The sequence below is a fragment of the Elephantulus edwardii genome, unplaced genomic scaffold (genome assembly GCF_000299155.1).
Source record: "Elephantulus edwardii isolate Elephantulus edwardi_28Jun2011 unplaced genomic scaffold, EleEdw1.0 scaffold00001, whole genome shotgun sequence".
NCBI classification, from domain to species: Eukaryota; Metazoa; Chordata; class Mammalia; order Macroscelidea; family Macroscelididae; genus Elephantulus; species Elephantulus edwardii.
The window spans coordinates 47,796,532-47,814,120 of NW_006399751.1; the positions used below are offsets into that span (position 1 = coordinate 47,796,532).

The 17,589-nt window shown below is 39.4% G+C and overlaps 1 protein-coding gene across 1 annotated transcript in view; it reads right to left on the bottom strand.

Annotated features, from left to right (window-relative positions):
• The window catches only part of GORASP2 (golgi reassembly stacking protein 2, 55kDa), a 39,940-nt gene extending 26,984 nt beyond the window's left edge, over positions 1 to 12,956 (bottom strand). The window contains exon 1 of the mRNA XM_006878850.1: positions 12,894 to 12,956. Coding sequence (XP_006878912.1) covers positions 12,894 to 12,956 — 63 coding nt within the window. The remainder of the gene's footprint in view (positions 1 to 12,893) is intronic.
• Positions 12,957 to 17,589: the final 4,633 nt, after the last annotated feature.

Genomic DNA, 17,589 nt, shown 5'->3' on the forward strand with positions numbered 1-17,589 from the left:
AATGCAGCATAGTATTCCATTGTGTGAATATACCACAGCTTCTCTATCCATTCATTTCTTGATGGGCACCTGTGTTGTTTCCAACTCCTTGTTAATGTGAACAAAGCCGTGATAAACCTGGGTGTGCATCTATCTGCTTGGATGTCGTTTATGATCTCTTTAGGGTATATTCCCAGTATTGGGATTGCTGGGTCAAATGGTATCTCTATTTGCAACTTTTTGAGAAAGTACCATACCGCCTTCCACAATGGTTGCACCATGAGATTTTCTTAAAAAAAATAAATAAATAAAACACACACACACACACACACACACACACACACACGCGCGCGCGCGTTAGGGAAAAAGGTCTACATTAAGCAAGATAAAATTTGCTAGTTTTTACTATACAAGAGGTGAAAAATAGTTTATGATAGAAAACACAGTGAAAGAGCATTAATTAAATAAAAGTAAACTAGCAACCCACTGAGAATGGGAATCCCAGAGCACTTAATTGTGCTCACGTGGAACCTCACGTGGAGGCTGCTGTGTGACGGGAGCAGGGGAGCACTACATGGTTTGGGGAACTGGAAGGGTTGTATTCTCTCTGTACACCTATTCAAGCTGTATGCTGAGCAAATTATCTGAGAAGCTGGACTATATGAAGAGGAGTGTGGCATCAAGATTGGAGGTAAGATTCATCAATAAACTGTATCATGTTGATGACACAACCTTGCTTGCTAAAGTGAGGAGGACTTAAAGATTTGTTGCAGAGGATCAAGGAATGCAGCCTTCGTATGGATTGCATCTCAATGTCAAGTTAACAAAGATTATTACCACTGGACTGACGGGCTGTGCAAGGATATACGGAGAGGAGATTGAAACTGTCAACATCTTCATCTTGCGTGGATCCACAATTAACATTCTTGCTATCAGCAGTCAGGAAATAATAACACATTGCACTGGGAAAATGTGCAGTTAGGGCCTTTCCAAAATATTGAGGAGTAATGATGTCAGTTTGAGAACTAAGGTGCATCTGATTCAGGCCATAGTCTTTCCGATTACTTGCTATGCCTCTGAGAGATGGACAATGAATAAGGATGACAGGAAAAGAAATGACACCTTTGAGCTGCAATGTTGGAGAAAAGCACTGAATATCCCATGGATGGCCAAGAATATAAACAGCTATATCTTGGAGGGGGTACAGCTGGAGTGCTCTTTAGAGGCAAGAATGATGAGGCTTTGCCTCACATACATTGGGCATGTTGCTAGGAGGGGCTATTCTTTGGAGGTCATGATGCTGGGAAGGGTGGATGTTCAGTGAAGGAGAGGAAGACCCTCAACCAGGTGGACTGTCTTGTGTGTTAGGAACTTTAGGATGGTGCAGGATACAGCAGGGTTCAGATCTTTTGTTCACAGTGTTGCTATGAGCCATACGCGACTTGATGGCATTTGACAACAACATCACCGAACTAGCAACAATGATTAGAAACTAGATTTTCAATCACCAACTATACAGAAATACTATGCAAAGTTATGGATAGTTTCAGTGGGACCTGAAATCAATTTAGTTCTGGATGTTGGAGAAGAGTCCTGACTATCCCATAGACTGCCAAAATAAGTTATGTCTTGGAGAAGGTGCAGCCTTCTCACAGTGCTCTTTGGAGGCAAAGATGACAATGCTTCCTCTCACATACTCTGGGGCTGTTGCACGGAGGGACATAATGCTTAGGAAGGTGAAGGGACTGCAAAAGAAAGGAAGACCCTCAACCAGGTAGACTGACAGTGACTGTGGCAAGGGGCTCAAGTGTGTCAGAAATTATGAGGATGGCACAGAGTAGGACAGGGTTCTGATGTGTTGTTCATAGGGTCACTACGAGTCATACTCTGGTCACTTTGATTCAATAGCACCTAGTGATAACACAGAACAGACAAATTATCAAAAATTCACAAAACAAAGGTCAGTATTTTTTATGCAACATAGTATGGACCAGGTGACAAGAAGAAATCTATTTATTACTTAAGCAGTAATTAAGTTTGGGAAAAACTGCCCATGAATTGCTTTGCCCAATCAAGTTTTTTTTTCTATCTTTTATTTTATTTTTTTACAGAGGTTTTGGATTTCCATTCATTCATTGCCGCAATTTTCTCCCTGCCCGCCCCTCCCCACCAGCTCGCTTCCCCCTCCAAAGAGAGAAAAAAAAAGAAAAAAAATTCCTTCACTAGTATACAATTCCCACATCCCTTCCCCCCACCCCCAACACAAAGGGACAAATACTGCTCAATCAAGTTTTAATTGCTTTAAACTTCTAGTAGTAAAAATTTAAACTTTGAAAACTCTTTCCTGTCACCTTCTAAGCCTGAATTACTAGACATTTTTACAAGAGTTAGCCTGGGTTTTCTTTTTTAAAATTAACTGCATAAAGACCTATTTGCTTTGCACAGATTGCTTCCCAGGTAAGAATTTGTCTTTTTCCAGTCTCAAATAGCATTACTTTTTTAGCAGGTTTGCCTACTCTGCATGAGCCTCTTTTTTATCTTTTCATGGAGGAGGGCTCACAGAAGAGAGCCTTTGCTAGAGTTGGGGAAGGCATACCCCTAACTGCACTGGTCTGTTTACTTACATAGGGAGCTCTGGTGGCGTAGCCTGTAGGGCATTGCATGGTTAACCCAAAAACAGCACCTCTCTGTAGGTTCAAATCCAACAGTGGCTCCCCGAGAGAAAAGATGGGCAATCTCCTCCTGTGATTTCAAAAATCCTCAACTCTACTGCCATCAAGTCTGATTCAACCATAGCTGCCCTACACACTGGGTTGCTGTGATATAAATCACAGAGCTATAAACATACTTCTTCCAAGGAGTTGCTGATGGATTCTCAACTTGCTACTGAAATGAAAACTCAACAGAGGGAGTGTCAGCATAAGCTGGTTCCACCTGGGCAGCGATGAATGAGTGATATTTACTAATGAATTTCCAAGCTGAGGTATACAGATCTGTTATTCTAAAACTAAGAAGCATAGGAGATAACTAGATAGTTTTGAGTTTTCCTAAGTGGCCATACAATGGTATGTTTTCTCAGGTTTCTGGCTGATGTATGAATTATCTCCCTCAATTTTTCTAAGCAAAAAGATTTTTCAATAAAACTGACTCAGTAGAATATGTAACTGTCTCCTGTTTTTATTACTGCATATTACATTCTACAAGATTTCTTCACACTTAAAATGCAGGTTAAGTCCAGTTGAATGGCTTTCTGTTCATAGCACCATCTCCTTTAGCTCTCAATTTAGTGTGAACATCTCACCTCTGACTTTTTAAAAACTGTAGAGATGTTACATAAGGTTAGAAAGTAAATTTAGTTTACTTTCAAAAAAACACACAAATGATGACTCATTCAAATTTATACACAAAACCCCATTAACTATATGTTATCTGCGGTTTTAAGCACTCCTGCTCTTAGGATAATAAGACAAAGGAAAAGGATTTGCAAATGAATGCAATCAGAAAGGGGGCAAAAGCCATAAATATTTCACAGTTATAAATGAGAACTGTTTTAGGGGGCAAGAAGGAATACTCAACAATGTTTTCAAATGGCCATATTTCCCTTCTTGGAAGTTAAGCAACTAACACATGGTAAATTATTTATAGTAAAGTTCAGTTCTCACATGCTGAAGTATTCTCTTTATAGGTTTGAACAAAATAACTTAAAGAGCATGCTCTCTTGACCCAATAATGTAATTTGTAAAACATAATCGGAAAATAAAATTTTATGCTAACTAAAATGAACAGACTTATTTCTAAGGATTTTATGATCAGTTATTATGTGTTTATAGAAATAAAACCTTATATATTTATAGAACTAAAACCAGCTTCTTTATCAAAACACCTGTATGCTAGAAAAAGGGAAACCATATCCAAAGAAATTTATGTCTGTTCCAAAAGAAGCAACAATTTTGATATTCTGTCAATTCATTTTACACTTTTAAAAAAAAAAACTAATTTAGGTTTTTGTTTCTCAGAGAAAGAAACTTCACAAGTTGTGTGATCCTGGGCAATGTAATTTTTCTGTGTCTCTTTTTCTTTAGCTGTAAAGTGAGGAAGTCAACCAGATGGTCTCTAAAATGGAATTAATCGCCATGAGCTAAGTTTACCTGACACTAAGCTATTTCTCTCTCTCTCCCTCACTTATTACTGTTGGGTTACAGTCCACTTAGAGCTGCCCCCACCAGTAGATTTCTGACAAATCGTATGGGAAGAAACTGTCTATCTTTCTCCTGAGGAGGAGCTGGTGGATTTGGTATGAAGCCTTGGGTTAACAGCTTAACTCTCTAATGACTATGCCACCAGAGCTTCTTACAATGAAGAAAACCAAACCCAGAACATCACAAGAATCTTTAAAAATTAGCAGGCATCTAACTGAAATTAACGGGGTCAGATTAGATTCAAAATATGTTTTAAAGAGCACATGAACAGAAAAAGTAGCTGATCAAACAGAAACACTATAAAAATGTTCAAGCAAAACATTTTACCTAGTATAAATAGCAAGATACCAGTCAAAGGGTGACAGTAATACAAGCAACAGTAATACAGGTATCAGCTAATGTTCACGGAATATTATATTCTGTATTCTAAGCTAATTGGTACGGAATATCAAAGTGGTGGCATAGTCCTAAGAGAGTTGCACTGCCGAACCAAAGGTTAGGGTTCGCTAGCAGTTGGAATCCACTGGCTGCTTCAGGGCAAAAGATGGTAATTTTCTTCTATGTGATTTAATAGCCTTAGAAACATGCTGGAAGTTCAGCTATGAGTCAGTTCTAACTCAACAGGAATGAGTTAATGATGGGCCTCTTTAAAATTATTGAAGAGCAAGGATATAATTTCTAAACCCAAGGTTTATCTGAATCAAGCAATAATGTTTTCAATTATATCATGTGTATGTGAAAGTTGCACACTGAATGAGGAAGACTGAAGAACTCTAAATTGTGGTAGCAAAGAGTATTACAAATTGTGTTAGCAAAGTTATTGTGTATACAATGAACTGCCAAAAGAATTAAAAAAAAAAATTCTTAAAGGTAAAGATGTAAGACTTTGTCTCACATACTTTGGGGATGTTATTAAGAAGGAAAAGTTCTTGGAAAAGCATATCATGCTTGGGAAAGTAGAATGCCAGTGCAGAAGAGGAAGGTCTTTCATGAAATGGTCTGACAGAATGATTGCCACAATGGGATAAAGCACAGCAGAGGTAAAGAGGATGGCACAGATCAGGAAAAGGTTTCATCTGGTGTAGACAGAGTTAGTTGATCCAAAAGCACCTAACAATATGTTAAGTGCTTTATACAGCATATCTCATTTCATTCTCAAGACAATCAATGATGTAGACAGTGCTAATTCAAGAAAGATTTACAGGTACTTAATTGTTTTCAAATGTCTAATTTGGGCTTCATGAAAGGTAGTATTACCATTATCCTCACTTTTCAGATAAAAAGAATGAAACTCAAAGAAGTTTACAGTGGCCTAAGGGAAGCACAAAGAAGTGATGGTGCAGAGACCAGTATCTAGAGAATGCCAAGGATGATCTCCAGTGATCTATTATGATACTATCCTTCAATGTATTCAGGTCCAAGATGACAAGGATTGTATTGCTGATAAAGTGCTTGAACTATCATCTCCCACTGAGTTAAAAACAAAGAAAAAGGACAAAAACCCAGTATCATTCTTTTTTCCATGACATACTAATGATTTTTCTTGGTAATATTAAATAAGAAATAGATAGTCTCTCAAAGTAATTATTTTGGTTCTAAATTTGTTGTTTGGGTTTTTTTTTAAATCATCTTACTTGATAATCAACTCTCCCAAAGTCAACTACAGTCAGATTGCAAAGTATGTATTAGACTATTTACAGATAAACATTTCCTAATCAAGACTGTTAAGTATTATTATTTAGTGAATGATGAATATATAAAATTAGCAAAGTGAAAAAAAATTAGAAAAGTGAATGTACTGATGTTAGTGATGATTCTCAGCTTAATTCTTATGAAAATTTCAAAGAAATTGTTAAAAAAACCTTGCTAGTATAAGCCTCAGAAGACACTAGAAGCAGGTTGTACATTCAACTGCTTACTGACCAGTAACAAAAACTGTACTTAACCACAGTTAAATCTCCCCAAAGATCCCAAAGATGGTAATTCAAGCATCAAAACATACTTTATCACATGATATTACAATGCTTAAAGACAATATAAAAACTATTAATTTTTTCAAGGCCTATTACTATGTGTTCTCTATTTTTCATAGGGTTTTCAGAAGCAGATGGTCAATCCTTCTTCCTAGTCTGTTTTAATCTGGGAGCTCTACTAAAACCTGTCTACCAGTGATGATTCCTATGGCATTTGACACACTGGTGGCACAACTTTTTGCATCACAGCACCCACAAGTTACCTACGTACAGCAAACTGACAGACAAATGTCATCTAATTAGAACAAAGACAAACAAGAAAAAATATAAACTATAAAGTAACTCGTGAGCTCTGGTGGCCTAGTGGCAAGAAGATGTGCTGCAGTCCCAAAGGCATGTGGTTTGAGGCCACCAGCTGCTCCGTGGGAGAAGGATGGGCAGTCTCCTCCCATGAGATTACCTGCCTCTGAAAACCCACTGGAGGGTCAGCTATGGGTCGCTTGTGACTCTATGGTACTCAACAACAACTCATAAAGTAACTAGCAATATGCAGATCATTACCCCAATACACAACCTGGCAGAAAAAATCTCACAGTTTAGTAAATTTGAAGCCCAAATCCCAGGTACCAGCTCTATAGGAAGGACTAACATAGTAACTGCAGCAATGGGCTCAACTGTGTGAGACTGTGAGGATGGCATAGGATAGGGCAGGGTATGGATCTGTCGTTCACATGGTTGCTATGAGTCATAATCAACAGCACCTAACAACAACAATATTACTATGGATGAAATTTTATATCCAATAAATTACATGTGTCCTAAGGTGTATAATTTGTGATGTAGTGGTTTTATTGTTCAAAATGGCTTGATTATACTACTGTCTTTGATGTTCATTACATGGCTGGGTGAGAACATGAAGAGTGTGAAGGTCATTAAGGATGGGATTAAATAGTCTTGCTATGTCACCAGTATAAACTGAGAAGGTTTAGCATCAAAAGAGGGGAAAATCACTATAAACAAGAAAAAAGAAGCAAAGAATGTGGTGCTATCCTTTGAGGCCAAAGATTCCTGAGCTATTCAGAGTGAGATGAGAGGAGCAGTAGCAGAGAACCAGAGACTGATGTAAGAAAGAGTTGACCTAGGAGTGATACTCTATAAAGACAGAGTGAGGGTCCTTTGCCCATGCTTACTGGAAGACTTAGGGCAGGTGTGGTAAGGGGGGAGAAATACTTTAAATGACAGGAATAAGCCTGTAACACTGACCTAAGGCTGAACGCAAGTCAAATGGGGCTGCAAACACACTCAAGATGCCATCCTAACTGAAGAACTGCATCTTGTTTTCAATCAGAATAGCAACTTGTTAACTTCCTTAATAAACCCCGTATTTCCAAGTATGGTTTTGTGAGTTGGGTGTGGCCACTGCAATGGATTATCACATCCAAGAGTAGAGAAATGAGAGTCCTGGGAGAGAAGCTGGTTGTGAGAACTGGCAGAAGTAGGTACAGGAGCGTGGGGCATGTATGAGCTCATGGAAACAGGTTTTGTATTGTGGATTTTGTCAATGGGGACTATTCTCCCTTAAGGAATTAATAGAGGTCACATCAGCTGTCCTCATCCCATTCAGATTCTTTTGACAGCATCCTATGAATTTAATAAATATACTTTAAATCCTAGATTTGAAAGTAATTTAAATGACTCTGTAGCCTCTTATTGGATGTAAATTTGGGTTGGGGTCAGACTCTTAGGTAGTGCTCATAAAGCTATTTCAACAACAATGGTATATTTAGAAAATACCTAAAATTCCAACTCTTTCTTGTTTTCTGAATGTGTAAGGAGGTGGTAATGAGATTTTCATGTTCTTCAAAATAATGCATGTTTGAAAAGTTGAATAAAACTTCTGTATTATAAGAATAAAGAAGGAAACATGGTGACCATCACACACTCAAAGTTCATGTTCTCAAAATAAGTACTAAGCCTATGGAGTTGGGAATTCTAGGAGATTAAGTCAGGCACTGTTTAAAAAGCAAAGTTCAATATAGTGGTAGAACTGGTCTAGAAATCCTATTTTCTACAGAAATAGTTCCAAGTACGTTACTTTCTCATCTGTGGAGAGCACTATGATACTGTCCAGTCTGCAACAAATGGCTCAAGAGAGATAAAAATCTGATTTTATCCCAAGACACATTTCACATCTTCCTTCAAAACATCCATCACCTCAAAATCCTTATAAGAAGAAATTATTCATTGAAGAATAGTGGACGTGACAGTTTCTGGTATTCACTTCATACTGTGTGAACTGGTTCCAGAATGGTCTCAGACATCCTCCATCTCAAAGAGTATTAAGTAAAGAACAGAACTAATTTGAATAATTTATAAACAGGTTCTGTATCAGGTATCCCTGAGGCAAACTCAAGATTGTAATTTTTTACATGACCCTGCTGGGTTCACTGGATAATTAATGGAAAATCGAGGCAAGAACTTTGTTATTTAGACATTTGAACTGCAGGAAGCAATCTAAAAAAGTTTAAAACAAAAAAAGAAACACCCTCAGTGACATTTTTCTTGACTAACATTAGGAACAGAGAGAGGAATATAAGTTGTACTCATGGCATAGATCTGATGTACTACAAAAGAGAAACAAAATTATGAAAAAAATCCTAATATCAAGCACCAGGAGTCACTCTTTATAATATTTTAAAACTTTTTAAACAATCAATATATTTTATGATCATGGCAGAAAGTCTACAAGAAATATTAAAGTTTAAAAGGAATATAAAACATCACCATTCACTATTCATCTTTTTTATATCCTAATTATTAACCTTTAGTTTCATCTTCCTAGATGCTTGCACAGATGTATGTAAGGATGTGTGTGTGTGTGATTCATGTGAGTGTGTGTGTACAAATACACACACACACACACACACACACACACACACACACACATACTTACACATGTGCCTGCAGGGTTTTGAGATACACTTTTCACCAAATGTATGGTATTCCAATGCATGGTTAGGCTCTGATTTATTTAACAATTTCTCAACTGTTAGTTTTCTGGGTTGTAAGGTGTATACTTAATAACTTTACATTAAAAAATTAAACACCATACTTGAGCATGTCCTATCACACCAATTTTTTGTAAAACACGCATATGGGTAATTTTAGACATAGGTGGAAGAAAGACCGGAAAAAATACTTCTAGAGTGTGGGATTTACAAATAATATAGGTTCTTTGTTATGCTTTTTGAACTTATCTAAATGAACACATGACATGTATAACAGGCAATATGATAATCTGAAAACCATGTAGTCATTTACTAATCTGAAAACCATGTAGTCATTTACTAAAACAAAGGCCAACACTTAGATGAACAGACAACATTAAAATTCAGTAATCTAACACTTAAGTGAAAAAAAATGTAGGTTGTAGGAATGCATAAATGTATTAAAAGGAGAAAAAAAAAAGAAAATGTAGACATTCAACACCAAGAGACATTGCAGAACAAAACTGTGGTTCAACCACTACAGCTCAGAATATATCACCAAGTCACAAGAGCAAGGTACGTTTTTGTTTCATTTGATTCAACTATGGGGGGATGGGAGGGAAGTGAAGGCAGAAAGAGAGAACAATCCACGCATGTGTTGCACACACTTGGGAGGATACATTATCAATCATAGTTACTTCTGAGTATACCGTGTGAACACAATGATATGAAAACGAGCATTAATAAAGAAATAATATACTTACTGATATATGACATTTCATATTTATGGCAATAGTAAAAATCCTACTTCTATTTTACATACTATCTGGCAGTAACAAACATGGAGATATGAGATGAGACTGATGCTGGATATGAAATATGAACGTCATGTAGAAGTTAGCAAGGCCATGGTTCTCTGTGGTTTGGCAGTCATGGAATGAAGTTACGTTATTCTCCTTTTTGTGACTGGATGTGGTCAATCTGTCAGTTTCAAATAACACTGATTTTCACATAGCAACTGCTAATCATGTTACCAAGTAAGGAGTGAGTATGTATTTAAAGTGTACTGCTTGGAGCAAAAAGATAAGGGCAATAAAGGGGGATAATTTCAAAGCTGTCCCTTTAAAGATTTTTAAAGCAAAACCTAAAAGTGGATATGGGAGGGGAAAAAAATAGAAGATTAAGTCTACCTGGCTTACAGAGACTCTGAAATAACAATAAAAAATCCAGCAGTGGATAAGGATGCCATTGTAAATGGTATTTCAAAGCCCAGTCATACAAGTTTTATTACTAAAAGAAGCTGGTCAGGAAATTGATTATTAAAGAAATATAACTTCTATGTAAATCATTCTAGAGCTTGCTGAAACATGAGTGATTTCACTCCAAAATTTTCATGCCATATTTACTCCATTTACAAACTCAATAATCCAGCTGTGGAATATAGCTTTGCACAGCTGGGCAATAATAAATGAAAGAAAGACTTTCTACATGTTAAGATGTTTTCTAAAAAAAAGGAAATCATTTCAGGGGCAAGTGGGTTAGAACCTCAGAAACATCAAAACATTCTCTTAACAAGATGATCATTACTAACTATTCAAATCACTCACTGCCTCAAGCAGGAACTCTCAGCTGACCCTTCAGTGGGCTTTCAGAGGCTATCAACAGCATGGGTGGAAACAGTCTCCTCTCAAAGTGCCACAAGTGAATTCAAACTGACAGAGAGGTGCTGCCTTTGGGTTCGCACAATTCCACAAGAGCTCCCTAATGAAGATAGTCACTACCATCTATCCCTTTAATAAAAACTACTTCATTATTTTAATGCACCAGCTACAGACTAGCAACTGTTGCCCTAGAATTTCTAAAAATCAGATTTAATAGATTAATATTGCATTTCTATATTTGCTGAAGTAAAATAATTAAGAAGAGTTGTTAACTGGCAATTTTTTAAATGTATATAGTTGGCTTTCAAACTCTAAAACGGTTTTTTTTCTTCTTTCATTAACACTAATGTGTTTTACCCGAAAACATGTATTCATGACTATAATCAAGCACCATGACAGCCACCTAATCATCCTGGTAACAATCATAATTTCACCAGAGAGAATTCAAAACCATACTAGATAACAGAGTAGAAGCACTGTCATTAACTTTCACTTTACACCTGAGATCTGACAGTTCACCTTCCATTGGCCCCTTCAGTTTGAAACTTTTGGAAATGTGTTTAGTGCCATGCTTATTTATAGGCTTCCTTTTCTTTCTGGGCAAATCATCCTTTTCCACTAAGTATGCAGATTCAAGAGGGGTTTTAGTGGAACAGAGAGGCAAGACGACACATTAATCCTGGAGATCTGAAAGGTGATAGATCACAGCTCTTACTACTCAGGTATCTATCTGGGTGATAATGTTAAGAATGTTGTTTTATCCAAAACAAAAAATCTAGGGCAGAAAAGGAAGGCAAGACCGGAACACGACTCTCACTTTTAGTGAAAGTGTTTTTGCCTGTGACACCATTACCTTCCTAACGCACACAGACTGGAGGTTTTGTGCTGACAGTTCATAGTTTTACCACTCACGCAGGTGTCATTGCACACTACTGACAATGCTACTTTTAAAAACGATCTGTTTAGGGAGCTCTGGTGGTCTAGTGGCAAGAAGCTGCACTGCAATCCTAGAGGCACAAGGTTCGAATCCACCAGGTGCTGTTGGAGAAGGAGGGGCAATCTCCTCCTGTACCAGTCAGATCTGATTTGACGGTATACACACACAAAAGTAGTAAAATAATAAAAAACAAAACAAAACAAAACAAAAAAACACCAACCCCACCGATCTGTTTAAGGAAACGGCCCGAGTAACCCCGGTAAAATCAATAAGTAGGGGGAGCTCTGGGGGCCTAATGGCAAGAAGCTTCACTGCACTCCCGAAGACGTCCAGTTCGAATCCACCAGCCGCTTCGCGGGAGGACAGGCAACCTCCTCCCGTGCATTATCTGCCTCTGCAAACCTGCGGAGGGTCGGTTCTGACTCTACAGTACACAACAACGACAACAAGGCCTGATCGAGTCACCATGTTCCGCTGCATCCTGGAGACCGAGGCAACTTTCCTTCATTTACTCAAGGTTATCTTTTCCAAACATTACCTCTTACCACTGTGGATCGAAATTTTTTAAGTCCACCACGCCCTCAGCAGCCTTAGAACGGAAGTACCCTCGAGGAAATGCTGAAGTGGATGTTTGGAAAGGTCAGGAGTGACACAGGAGAGGAAACTATCTGTCAAAATCAAGTAAATTCAGGTCTATCAAACCCAATTCTAGGCCTTTTCTGTCTTTTCTCTGCCGCCTCGCTGGCCTAGACACCCAGGTAACGCCGATGTGAATTAACACCTGCCGCCGCACACCCAGCTTCCAAGGAGTCAGGATTTCTTCCCTCAAAAAGCTCAAATGCTGCCTCTACCATCGCCTCTTCCGCAGGCTTTGCCCTCAAGCCCGTCCTAACTTTAGAAGCTACGACCTGGCACAGAAAAGGCCGTGCGGAGGAGTCCCGGGCAGTCTCCTCCGGCTCCGGCCCGTCCTCCCAGGGCAGGAGGGATGAGAGCGGCCTCCTGAACCAGCTTTGGCCAAGGCAGCGCCCGCAGTCGCCGCCCCCTCGAGGGGTCCTGGCCTGGCTGTCCCGAGAAGGGGCCCGTCGGGGCCTCCGCCATCCCGCAGGCGCGCCGCGCCTCCGGCCCCGCCGCTCTCGAGTCGCCGTCCGAGCCCTTACCCTCAAGACGTGGTAGCCTTCCGTGCCCCCGCCTGGGATCTCGACGCTCTGCGTGGAGCCCATGGCGGTGGCCGCAGCGGGCGATCCGTGTGGCCGGGGTCCACGCTGCTCCCCGCCCCCCCGCACACAGCCCGCTCGGCTCCTCCGCGTAGCACTTGGGACGTGGCACTCGCTGCCGCTGGAGCGCCGGGCCGCACAGCCCACTGGGAGATCGTCGCCGCGGCAGCCGCGGCCGCTGCGACGCCGCAGACAGCGCCACCTGCCGCGCGCAACTGGGTTGGGTCCGGGCGCGCGCAGGGAGGGAGGGAGGGTTAGGAGGGAGGGAGGGAAGGGTTCTCTTGCTCGCGAGACCACAGAAATGTGATTCATCTAGTCTCAGTACCTTGCTACGGGGCCCTACGTTGGACAAGATTTACCTAGACGCGTTCCTTCTTACTCGAAAAAACGTGTTCTTGGCTACAGCGCCCCCTGGCGACCAAAGCCTGAAGGGCTGGACAGCTGGAAAGAATGACGGTGGAAACCAATCCCGTGAGCTCGGTAATCCCTAGATTTGCTGCTGAGGATCTTGCCTTTGGAAGCTAAATGCTACTACATCTGCTTAGTCCACGTATAAAGGAAAACTAAACTTGCCATTTGAAAAACAGCTGTCCCAATGAATCATGGAGGTCTAAAAAAGTTTTTGTTTTGTTCTGTTTGCCCTCCATTGAATGTGAAAGTCTACTGTCTTGTTGGTCTAGTGTGATGTCTGGTTTTGTTGCTGTGTTGCTGGAAGCGATGCCGCTGGTATTTCAGATACCACCATCATCACCCATCGTGAACAGGTTTCAGTGGAACTCAGACTAAGAGAAGAAAGAGCAAAAGTTTGGGTGATCTGCTTCTGAAAATTAGCCAGTGAAAACCCTAAGAATCACAGAATATTGCTCAAGACATGAATTTACTTTCTTTGGATATCAGAAGAGATTACTCTCTAGAGAAAAAGATAATTTTCCATGACATGGAAGGCCAGCCAAGGTGAGAGAACATTTCAGTGACATGGATTGACAGTGACTACATTGTACTCAAACACATCAATAACCATGAAGATAGTGAAGGAAAACTTTCGTTTTGTTAAACTTTATACTAGGTTTAACTTAGACCATGACTCAGGGTAGACTCAGTAGCAATTAGCAATAACAAATAAATAGATAATTAAAATCTCGGAATAATAGACTCCTTAGGACGGAGACTACAATGGACTCTGCTCTTTTCCTCCTAATAATTACTGTGGTCTTGACACCTTGTTCAGCAAATTAATAAATTTAGTGAAAGAAATTAGATATAGAACTGAATTTAATGACAATGTCCTTGTTCTGCGTGGTAATTGTTATCCTCTTTATAGTGATTTTAGAAACTATTGCTGTGTCCAGTGGTCAAAATATTTTCATCAGTTATTTCTCAGACATCTGACACTAGGTAGAGTCTGCAGTAACTGGGCTATCGACCACTTTTTCTGTAAAGAATAATTGGTTCTTTCCAGCCATATATAAATTCTTCATTATAACTATACTGCATGTTTTAACTGTGTATGCTATTCATTCTCTAGGGTCTTTACTTTCTTACATTCCTGACTTTATTCATTCTAACCCCATTTGTCTGAAATTCCCTCCCTTAGATTTTCAATTACTTTTTGCAGTAGGCATTCCTACTGCCAATGATCTTTTGTAAGTGTTGAAAAGCAAAGATGTCACTTTGAAGACTGAGGTGGGTCTGGCCCAGCCCATGGTTCTTTTCTGTACTCTAATCAGGAGGATAAAGTTGGATGATGAATAGGAAAGACCAAAGAAAAATTAGTGCCTACGAATGATGATGTTGGTGACAAATACTCAATAGCCCATGGACTGCCAACAAATGAACATTTATATGTCTTGGGAGAAGTGCAATTAGAATGTGTCTTAGAAGTTAAGATGGTGAGAGTTCATCTGACTTGCCTTGGGCATGTTTTCAGAAGGGACAAGTCCCTGATAAAGCACATCATGCCTGGTAGAGGGTCAGTGAAAAAAAAAAGTAAGACTCTCAGTGAGATGGATTGCCACAGTGACTGTGACAATGGGCACAAGCAACAGTTGTAAGGGTGATACTGGCTCAGGCAGAGTCCCATTCTTGTTCTGATCACTCTGAGTCACCAACTCAACAGCATTTAACAACAAACAATAACACATTTTCAACTTAGAAAAGACCTAACTGCCCCTTAAGACCCATCGCAAGTGTTACTTATTAATCTCAACATTCAGAATTGTTTTCCTCACTCTTTAGTTTCTTTATTTCTCATCATTGCCATTACAAGTCTGTCTTCCTTTATTCATAGTCCATTCATTCAGGGTGAAGATCCTGGGTTGGTTTTTTTTTTTTTCATCTTTAGATCACCAATATGTAGTTGTGTGTCAGGAACATACCAGTAATGTTTGTGCTTTGAATGAAATAAGTGTGTTGGAAACCTTCAAAATGCTTTCATTTTTAAGGGTAAGTTAATAAGTTAGCTCTGCTGCTCCTATTTGCACCTCCTCAAAACCTGTGTAATTTCATTAGTGGTATTAGACATCAGGTGAGGTACAAGGTTCATCTAATGTGCACCTGGGGTGGGGGTGGGGGGCCGGAATGTTTAACCATTTCTCCACTTCACCTAGTGGTGATTGATTTTTTTTTTTCTTTCTTTTATTAGAAATAGTTCAAACAGAGGCCAGGGAATAAATCCTAAAGGTATTGCCAATACAAATACAAAGACTAACAGCATGATGGAGAACACATGGGAGGTAATTTCCCAAGTCATTCTCAAAAGGAGTATAAATTTGTTGCAGGCAAGTTGTTTTGAAACATCATAATACCATCATCTTTGCTACTGCATCCAATTCAACCCACAGGACAGAAGAGAGCTGCCTCATAGGATTTGCAAGACTATAAATCTGTGTGGAAACACACAGCTCCATCTTTCTGCTGTGGGGTGCGTGGTAGGTTTGACTGCTGGGAAACAAGACTCTTATTTGAAGTAGCCCCGACAGCAGAAAAGCAAAGCCTAGCAAAAGGAAATGTCTAAAAATGAAAACAAATCAAACCAGAAGAAATTTATTTTGTTTGTAGAAGCATCTTAGACACAAATTTGTGTGTCTATTCCAGGTTTTATTAATCTGAGTTGTCATAAATAAACAATTCATTACAGAAAGATTATTTGTATGTATCACACTAGCTGGTGCAGCCTAATCTTTTTGCTTTCAGACAGTCTGGGGGAAGTTTGGTTCCTGCTGCATTTGTGAGCTGACAACAACAGAAGGAGGGGTCAGATTGAAGTCCTCCCTCCTCTGTAGCCCATTCTCAACTACTTTGTTTTGCTGAAGGAGCACACTGGGAGAGGGGCCATATTCTGTGCCTTGGAGACCCTGTCATGGCTGCATACACTAGATAGGAACCCTTGACCTATGGACAACCACCACCTCTTCCTACCAATGTTCCAATCACTTACACAGTAGCCTGTTGGGAAAATCCTGCCCTAAAAAGGAACGATACTGACAATTAGGTCAATCAGATTTTTTTTTTCCTTTGGGACTGGAAACTGAGAAAAGGAGAGACCTTGTCAGTGTATATTTATTTGTGTGTCTTTGCTTTCCTACTGGTGTATATTTAGTGTTAATGAAGGCTGGCATAGAATAGTTGCTCAATAAACAGTTCCTAAATGAATGAAAAAATGGCTATGTTGATAATCATGCTAGTCGAAAAGTACTAAAATAATGTTCTCAAGCTGGGGAATTGTTACTTATTAAAATGTATCCTTCTAATGTAAACTAAAAAATAGAATGATTGCTGTTGATTCTGGCTCACAGCAACACTATAGGACAAGTTGAATTGGCCATAGGATTTTCAAGCCTGGAAATCTTTACAGAAGCCCACTGCTTTATCTTTCCCCTGCAGAGCACCTGGTACCAATCTTTCTGTTAACAATCAAAGGCTTAGCTGCTGCGCGATCTGAGCTCCTCTCGTCAAAATATGTATTGTAAATTCTAGCTTCCATGCCTGTGGTTTATCTCAAAATCCTCTTTGAAATTTTTTACTTCATCATTTCTTCCTTTCACTTTGCTTCCTTACATACTTAGACCAAATTTCAAAGCATCTTCTTACATTCATTTTTTACTTTTCCTCCCTTTCCTTTCTTTTATTTGTATTTTACTTTCTTTGTGTATGATGTCATTGATGTCATCCCACATGTAACTGGTCTGATTACTAGTTATGTGGTGTGATGGTTTTACTATTCAGAATGACTTTCCTAGCCATTGATTTTTACTTGTCCATGTGGAAGGGTGAGAATATATATAAATAGGATGTTTTAGTCTATCCACACAAGGATTGTCTAGTCCAACAACTAAATTGAGCAGACTCAGCAGCAGATTCAAGAACCTCACCACCAACAAAGAAGAAGAGAATGTAGTATGTTCTTTGAGGCCAGAGATTCTTGCTCCAGCCAGATCAGGGTCGATAGGAGCAGAAGCTATAACAGCAGCAGAAGAGAACCAGAAACCTGATGGAGAACCAGAGACCTGCTGTGAGATCTAGTGGGATTTGGAGCTACTACACCATTTGACATTGTACACTATGTACAACATTTAGATAACAGAGATGGCAAAGGAGGTTGAGTTTTCAAGCATGGAAATACAAAGGAAGAGGAACAGTT